The 9,977-nt window shown below is 30.9% G+C and overlaps 1 protein-coding gene across 2 annotated transcripts in view; it reads right to left on the reverse strand.

Moving 5' to 3' along the window:
- The window catches only part of sas (stranded at second), a 43,383-nt gene extending 36,853 nt beyond the window's left edge, over positions 1-6,530 (reverse strand). For both annotated transcript variants that reach the window (XM_076401772.1, XM_076401771.1), the window contains exon 1: positions 6,183-6,530. In XM_076401772.1, the coding sequence (XP_076257887.1) occupies positions 6,183-6,291 (109 nt within the window). In that variant the 5' untranslated portion in view covers positions 6,292-6,530. The remainder of the gene's footprint in view (positions 1-6,182) is intronic.
- Positions 6,531-9,977: the final 3,447 nt, after the last annotated feature.

Genomic DNA, 9,977 nt, shown 5'->3' on the forward strand with positions numbered 1-9,977 from the left:
GGTATGAGGATTTTGACAATCAATTCTGACATTAGCGATCAACAATGGCAAGAGACGCGATTAAGATGGGTAATTTATGCAACCCAGAAAAGTTGTAGTTAACGAGATCCTATACTTTTAATAAAATACATACATCAATTTCTTTTAACAAAGTCTAAAAGTTACAAGAAAAACCATCACAACTTATTTGTACACCCTATGGTTAAATAACAAAGAATCATGGGCGTGATTGCATATATTTTTAAACACTAATTATTTTATAACTGTTATGTTAAACCCATATAAAGGAATTAACATAGCCCAAGCGAGTTCTTTATAAGTTATTAATTTTTTCAAATACGGAATGGACTACAAAAAACTGTCTAATAAATCTATCTTAACTTAAATTTATTTTAAACATTACAGTATACGTATACGTATATTTCGTGGAAGAAAATATAAATTTAAATAACCACTCTTTTGTATTCAAAAAATATTTTATTTGTTGTCTAGATAAATAATTCGTCTCGAATTTTAAATTTCTGTATTCGGTTCCATACATTTGATAAACTTTTTCAACAATAAATATATATGTTTAATAAACCGCTCAGATATAATATTTTTCTCGTTCAATACTATCGAACTCAGTTTGTTCATAAATAACGTGAGTTATATTAAATGCCATTTCAGAAATTCACGATCTTTTAACGTTTTAGAATGTAGTAATTTGAATAATCTGTTATTTCAGACCATATTGTTTATATATAACTTATAAGTAACAGGAAATTACTTTAAATAATTGTTATAGAAAATAAACTCTGATAGTTTATAAAAAAGTAATTAAAAATAGACAAATAGAAATGTGTTTAAAAACTAAAATAAACTAATTTAACTTTATGTAAATAATAGGGAGTCACTAGAAATATTATAAATGTTGGAAATTTGAATATATGACGCATATATCTTAATAATATACATGAATTTGTTAATTAATTCATGGTGAATTATCTCTCTGTTATTTTATTTTAATTTGAAAATATAAAGAGAGTGCCAATGGTTTGATTGGATATAGGGATTGAAGTTAACTTGGTTTTTTCAGAACAAGAAAATCTGTTCTGAAATTACCTTCAAATTACCGCAGTAATAACCATCAATTATTTTAAACATTTGAATCTTTTGGGAGTAAATATTCATAGAAAAAGGCCGGTTTAAAGAAGGAACTAATATGTTTTTCATTTTTAATTGAAGGAATTATTTCAAAATATGGTTTGATGGAATAGTTCTTCTAACTTGTAAAGATTCTATCATTTAAAATGATCATCCTTAGATTGAATAGGTAATGGCTGCTGTAGAGGGCTATTTGATGTCCTTTTGGGATACCACAACACTAATATGCGACCCATAAATTGTCCATTAGAATAAATGTCGAGTAATTTTACTTGAATTTATTGAACTAAATATACCGTTTTAATTGAAGAAAGATATAATAAACTCGTTTGGAATTTCTAATTTGTTTTTATATACTCGATTTTCATGTAAAAAACTTATTCTCGAATAATCAGGGCCATATAATTTTCCTCTTCATTGTCATTCGATGTTAATGAACGTTAAATTCATTAATGAACGCTTGTTATCTTAAATACTAAAAAGATCGTGAACCCTAGTATTTTATCTAGCGAGATAAGTATTTGAATAATAAACGTTTGTTTTTGTATAGTAAATTTCCTGAATTAATGGCTACTTTTTCCTGTTTACCATAGAAACCAATTTATTACTACATAGAAATTACTCATTTAGTCGCTTAAATTCTTCTATTTAGAGATAAACTCTTGTGAGAAATTCTTCAATTTAACAGTATCCCTTAATTGTCGCAACATTTTTATTGCTATGAGAATATCAATTAATGATAATTCCTATTATCCTGTGATAAAAACATTGTAACACGTAGTAATTGTACTTCTGTTTATTATCAATTCCTTTTATTTATTTCTGTTTATTATCTTATTTGTGTGAAGTTAGAGTTATGAGTTGATAATTTATATAGAATTCTTTTAGTAGATGAGATTATATATATAGAAACCACAGATGGAACAAAAATAGACTTGTTTAGAGTCACCATTTAATAATTCTTTATTCTAAGCTGGCACATCCTGCACATTCTTTTTTGTAAAAGCGAGGCAAACTGTTTTAGATTCAACAACTGTTGTTTCCTGATTTTTTTTGACCTCTAAGTTTGTATGTTTTGCAATTTGTCACATTTGCACTCGTTACATCTCGCAAATACATACATGGTAATAATTTGCTGGAATTTCCTGAAATTGTCTAAGATTGGTTGTTTTTCTGTTAAGTGTTGATGTTGTAAAAACTTCGTTTTATTTCAACTGTTATATTTTGATTGATGCTTTGTTACAATGTGATCTTGGTAATATTCAAATACTGGTTTTTAAAATATTTACTAAATACTAGTTAATACTAGTTATACAACGTGGAGCAAAAGACCCGCTGCCATCGTCGCAATTTCCGCTGAGTTGCTGCATAATGGAAAGATTATTTCCAATTAATATTGTCACTATCTCTGCTCGTTCTTGTGGCGTATATTTATCCATAATAAAATTTGGACGTCTAGACAACACAATGGTTAAAGTGAAACTGAGTTAATCGTCACACAATTAAAATGACGCGTAATCAAAATGGCAGCAAGACTTTTGCCCCACCTTAGTGTCAAATCAAAATAGTGGCGGGAGTTTTGCTCCACCATATATATAATATTGTATTAATTATTATATGGTAACAACAAAAACTGGAATAGTTAAATAATGGTATAATATCACAAACTAAAAGAAGCACAAGAACTTAAGGTTAATAGCAATAAAACTCCTGTTATAAAAAAACTATACGTCTTATTCTCAAGAAACGAAATATTACGACTAAAAAAGGTTTTTTAAATATCGCAAATGTGAACCAGTTGCTGTATTTGGTCAAAATTCGCGACAAAAACGATCTAAGTCACATTATTTTTTATTTTAAAATAAACATGTGCGACTGCAACCAAAACGAGGACTTTATCAAGTAAGAATTTCTAATGGACCTGTCTTATGTTTTTATAGTTTTTGTTTTGTATTCGGTTAAATATTGTAATCTGTTTAGTTACGTGTATCATTTTATATTCAATATTATTGACTGTACAAACTTTTAAACAACATTGGTTACTTTAAATAACACATACAAAATTTGTAATCTTTTAACATTTTAAAATGGTAATTTAGCTACTTAGTTTCGAATTGTTTATATGACAGTATAGTACTGGAAACTGTTTAAAATAATTAGGAAATAAACGATTATAATTTATAATTAGGCAAATTATGATAGCAGAAATGTAAACTAGATAAATTAGGCCAAGAAAGTAGTCAAATAGTAAATATATTTGACATATGTCAGCGTGTCTTTAAAAAACGTAATATTAATATTAATTGATTAATTGAAAGTGTTAATGGTTTGAATATAACTACGAATTAAAATTTATAAAACATAATGTTAAAAATACAAAATTGGGAAAAAGTAATTTCTGTTATTTCTCATATATGGTTTAAAGTCGCATAATTCTAATAGTACTTATTTAGTCAGGGTATACTATGGTGCGTTTGAAGGGAAACAGTCCATAGACCTTCTATATATCATGATAGCGTTGTTTGTTTACTGAGCCAAAAGTTATTGCGCTTTGAAAATGGAGAATCCCGAAGGTCATTTTCGTCATATTTTGCTTTTTTACTTCTGAAGTTGTACAATGGCATACAGGCTGATTAAAAATTATCTGACACGTTTAATATTAAGGACATTTTTTTGTAAAAGTCTCGTTTTTACCAACGAGGGTTTATCTGGATTGGACCTACTGTTTAACGTGGGCTCTTAATCAAGGTCCTCGGCATTAAGCCTACCGACTGGCGAGTGATTAACTTAGAAGAAATCATACAAGAAGACCTGTCTTACCCAGCCTGGTTACTGGAGTGGTTAGGACTATTTTCTTCAGATCTTGCACTCTTGTCTAGGACAATCACAAACATAAATTTACGACCATGCCTCAATAGAATTCGAACTCGCGATTATCGCATCAGTAGGAGGAATGTCCTGTCGCCTTTACCACTGCGCTAACCATGCCGTATAAGGAGTATATTATCGAGAACTAAGCATACTACTATTACAAAACAGTTTTGCCTCACGCACTTAAGGTTGGTTATCAAATGAAGGTCGATACTTGGGCTTTTATCTGATTACAACTTGTGAATCGTTGCTGCTCTTTGATGGGGTTGGAAAGAAAATGTTCCTTATGAGCTGCTAGAACATGGCCAGACCAGCAGTTTTACACTCTATTGTAAAAAATAATGCGATTGAAGTTCTGATTCAATTTAAAGAAATATCTACAATTAGTTAGTAGGTAAAGCATTGTCTCCATCACATGAGACAAGAGGTCATTAATGAAAACAGCACATATAAAATCGACTAATGTTAACCGAAATTACTTTTTTTCAAAGCATTACTAGTTTACAAATGTCTGTCTAATTTTTCATAAATCATCCCAAAATATTCATTATCAGCTTGGTGGCCGTAGTGGTTAAGGCGAAAGCACCGGCTATTATACTGCTATAGTCGCTGGTTAGCGCATGAATATACTTTATGGTTGTACTTGTAATTGTAAATACCTCTAGATAACAGTGTAAAATCTAACTAGGAATGACCATCACAGTCACGCCAGTAACCGGATGTTCTTTAGGATGGTCTCTATTTTGGTCACTGGTTAGTCCGTTGGCTTAATGCTAAGGGCCGTTGTTCGAAGCCCACCTTAAGCCAGTCCAAATAAGTCCTACTTGGTAAAATGGATATAAATGACTATATTGACAATATTTGATACAATAATTTAGACATAGGTCGACAGGAAAGGTTGAATATCGCAAAAAAACAGCAAAAACTCCATTTTATTTTGAGAATATGCATGGAACATCATTAATGCTCTATAATGCAAAGAATAAGATACTATTAATAGTCAGTATTATGTCATATTACTCTGAATATCTAGATAGACCATCAGCGATCAATCTTAATTAAGAAAATAATCACAATTAAGAAAAACATCGTTCCATATCGTAGGTATACCAGTTTTATAAAACCATAAAATAAAGTCATAAAATCATATAAAAATATTTATATTTGTCGCAATATTATATGGATGACCTACAGCAATTATTATACATACTGCTTAAAATATTTTGGATTCTATGAACATTTTTTATGAATATATAAAACTTATTCTAAAACAATTTTTAAAGCAATTAAACCCCTTTTATGGAGTTTTTTACCACTATCCATAGGATTTGGAACTATCACGATGGTCCTTGAGTCACAACAAGAGGGCAAATAGTTTTGTGGACTCTGTACTTTGGTCTTGAAACAAGCTAGAGTCCCAAAATTAGTTAAGAATGTATTTTGTAGGCTATTAAAGGATTTTTTTCTGTGGATTATCTTCAAACTTGTGAAATAATAGCAAACAACAAGAAATAATTTTTCAGTTTACTACACTGATTTTAAGTGAAATTATATTGAATAATAAAATACATTTGTAACGTATTTCGAACCATAAAATCGTGAATATTGAACAGCCTACTACGTTAAATTACAATAAAATTATTACTACGATTTTATATCTGGTCCATTTCTGAATATTAAACCTTTCACTTGAAAAACTGATTGTGGTGCACCGTTCTAAAACAATATATATCGCGGTATTTCATAATTATTAGTAAAGAAAACTATCTTGAATCCGAATTATCTAACACATTAAAACATATAACAGAAGTTTTGAAGATCATCAGTTGTTTTCTTCAAACGTGTCTAATTTATAGACTAGAATGTTTCTATAAATAGTTTAATGGTTTTACCTGATTTGCGAGGATTTATGGGTATATAAGATGTTTCGTTTGCGTTTAAATGTCTAAAGACTATTTATTTATTGACTTTGTATCATTACTAAGTAGATAATAATAAATCTTCCAACTAGGATTATCACAAGTACTATAAATTTGGCGGTATATCTAGGTTTTTTTTCTGGTACACGATATAAAACCATCAGTTACGTCATGGGTCATCTATGTTACTAAATTTCGGTCCACTTTAACTGTTTTTCTAGCTAGAAAAATGTGTGTTCATCTCACCGTTGGTACAATGCGTGTCTCCTTCTAGACACGTGTGGTTCGTCGAAGCACTCCATCCCCTGGCGATCAGCGCACTGATCCAGATTAACACGAAATGTCGGGGTGTCATTTTTGGCACTGAACAGCAGCACACGCGTCTTACACGCACCGTCACCGGACGATTATCCGCAGAGTCTTCGGATGCTGATCCAGTGGGATGATCGACGTAAACTGTTAATAAATAAGACGTTGTTTGGTGTTTGTGGCGTAAGCGACGAGGAAAGCGAACGGTACTATCGTCATCGAAGTCACATCGCCGTCGAAGAGTATGTGGTACGCGTTCGCGCTAGAGGAGTCGTAGTGAAGTCTGGGTTGTTAGCGTGCCATCAGCAGCGACCTACCTTCCACCGGTTGTAATGCGGGTGGGGCAAACAAGAGCTACGTGAAGGATGCTATTGATGTTGTTATAATGCCCGATAGAGAAAAAAATATGTTTTGAACTTCGTTTACTACTTTGTTAATTCATTGTTACTGTAGGGAATTTGTAATATTCTTATAACGTATTACTAGCAACGATCGCTATATTTATTATTACTTCAAATATCAAATTCAATTACACTGCTCAACATTTTTTTAAAAAATTATTACCCTTAGTGGTTCTACAATCCGCCCAGTGGGAAACAAGCATTTCTTTATATTATAATATATACAAAATTTACGCAGCATTGACAATGGCTCGCAACACTTTGTTTTCTCTGGATGGCCATGAATCTTTCGTTTTGATGTCAATGTAAATGGTTCTTCTAGAATAACTCCTAAGTTCTTGCACTTGACTTTATTATCGTATATCTATTTTTTTGCGACAGTTACAATACGCCACAGAAAACTTTTCTTATGTTGTCTGAGAAATAAGAAAACCGTGATTTTAGAATGGAACGAAATGTTGGATATTGGAGCATATTCAGCTTATTCCTATAGTAGTGATTTTCCATCCTTTTGATTTTTTACGTCGCCGATTTAAAAGTTCTTTGAGGGTTTGAGGGACCAATAGGTTTCATTGATTGACTCTGGGTCATCCAAGCCGTTCTTTGCCATTAATGTTAAAATCGACATATTTAAATCACTGAAACCGTAATTTACAATTGAGCTTCTATATACTAAATAACTCAATAATTTTAAATGTAAAACTGCTATTTTAGACTTTAGAATATCAAACCCATCCAATTTATCAGTTACACGAAACATGACAGTTACACGAACATGAAATCATTTAATATTTTCGGTTATAACTAGCTGTCCATTTAAAGACTAAAGTACATTTTTAAATTTTCTATATTCTATATTTTCAGTTTGTAGCTTCATTGTTTCGTACCTTTTAACTCTCAAAATACTGACAATCTATCTATTTCAAGATTATTAAATGGTAATATTGCTTGCTTGGTGGCGCAGTGGTAAAGGCGATCGAACGGTTCTCCTACTGTTGCGAGAGCCGCGGGTTCGAATCCTGCTGGATGATTGTGATTTTTTAAAATTTGTAAATTTTTTTTAGCAAGAGTGTAAAATCCGACAAGGAAAATGATCCCAGTCACCCCAGTAACCAGGCTGGGTAAGACCGGATGTCTTCTGGGATGATTTCTAAAGATGGTCACTCGCTAGTCGGTAGGCTTAATGCTGAAGACCGTGGTTCGGAGCCCACGTTAAACTTTAGGCCCAGTCCAGATAAAGCCATAGTTGGTAAAAGGAGACTTTAATATATATATATATATATATATATATATATATATATATATATAAATATATATATATATATATATATATATATATATATATATATATATGTATATATATATATAATGGTGATATTATTTGATGTAATAATTTTATTGTAATTCAATAAATATTGTTACTGTGATGATGACTCCTTTTCTTCATATATACATCATTTGACATAATTTGTTTCTTGAGCGTCTGCCTACTAGCATTATTTTTATAATCGTGAAGCGTTTACAGGGATATAAGACTGTTATTGCTCTAACTATATATAATAAACATAATGATAAATGGCATCAAAAAAATAGTCATAAATACTCGCTCTGCTGTGTAATGTACTAAAAATGTAGGATAAGAGAATAAGAACTGTTAAATATTCTCCATTATGAGTACAAACAATTAATGATTGTATTGGGGATGTTTTGTACCAGCTTTCTGGTGACCGAAAGAATAATCTTTCATGTCCTGGAGCGATTCAAGTGCACCTGTTATTATCGACAATAATTTTATAAGTTCTTTTCAGGGTCAACTTGGCTCCATTATTATGCTGTCGACTTTCTCTTATTCGTTTTGAATGATGTCTGACTCATTAGCAACGGTAGTACCTATAAGAGTGATATCTGAATATATATTTCGACGACGTTTTTATTCATATTTTATTATTCATATTACCTGTTGATCTGTCTGAAAATCTATAAGATAAATCTATACCTACTGAATGAACAAAACAATGGAACATTGATAGGTCCATCTCTGCATATCTCCTCGGACCTGTATCATCAGGTAATCTGCGCCTCCGTTGGCTCTTCCTCTCGTGTTTCGCACGCACGACTCCGTTGAATGTCAAGTATCCTTTCTAATCACCGCACGTCCTTTGAATCTTCCGACATAGTACCAACAAAACAGACTACGGGGCGATGCGGAGGACCGAAGGGAGAACGGTGCGCAACGGAAACTATTCTCCAAGAAAATGATTTTGTTTATTAACCGACAGTCAGTGTCGGGTAAAATATAACTACGCTAAGTTGCTGTTGTTAGTCAATTTTGTAAGCTAAATACTTTTTGTATTATGCTGTAAGTTTTGCTCTTGGAAGATATTAACCTATTTTTTAGTGTCATTTTTTAGAGTTTTTTTAGGATCTCCATTCGGTAAAATTCGTCAGTTTCCGCCTGATTTTGCTACGTTCCAGTTAGAAACGATCGAAAAGTAGAATTCAATGAACTTCATGCTACAGGGAGGTGAACCAGATATAGGATATGATTTGTGTATTCGCATTATAACAATCTAAATTTTTTAAATGTTTATTGTTTGATAACTCTAGGATTAAGTTTCCATTTAAAAATTATATAACTCTAGTCTTTTTTATCGATAATCGAAGAAATTAACTGGGTATAGCAATTTATAGGCGACAGATTGAATGTATGAATTCATATGAAATTAGTCATAAAGTCTAACTAAAATTGAAATATGAATAAAAATTATTACATATTCTAGATATGACAATATCAATAAATTTACTAGGATACGGTAATTTCCAAAGCTTCTAACTTCTCTAGTTATTTAGCCATCAAACATTGTTTAATAGGGCATATTAAATGTTTATATATCAACTGTGTTTTGTTTTAAGTTAAAAATTACACAGTTATTTACTTATATTAGATTATAAGCTATTTAGTAAATAAATAATGTATATTGAAATAAATTTGATTAACTTAATAACAATGAAACACCATACGCAATGAAAACATCATACATCAACTAGCCAGTCATATTGGATGTCTTCTTCACTTCCCTGTAGACTATGAACTGCAGACACAATTTTTGTGTTGTCCCTGACAGTGGTAAAAACGTCTAGTATTACTTGATTGTTTATATCTATATAGTATTTGGTATTATTATACTTATTTTGTAAGTAAATTTAAGAAGTTTGTTGTTATAAATAGCAGGTAATATAACAGTTTTTATTCTAATGTTCTAAATATTTTTAATTTTAATTTTACAAATTTGATTCAACTATATACCAAATTTATTATATTTTAGGCATA

Source organism: Rhynchophorus ferrugineus, unplaced genomic scaffold, assembly GCF_030347505.1.
Source record: "Rhynchophorus ferrugineus isolate W39M unplaced genomic scaffold, kcgeb_rfMv2 rfM4, whole genome shotgun sequence".
In the NCBI taxonomy this organism is placed as follows: Eukaryota; Metazoa; Arthropoda; class Insecta; order Coleoptera; family Curculionidae; genus Rhynchophorus; species Rhynchophorus ferrugineus.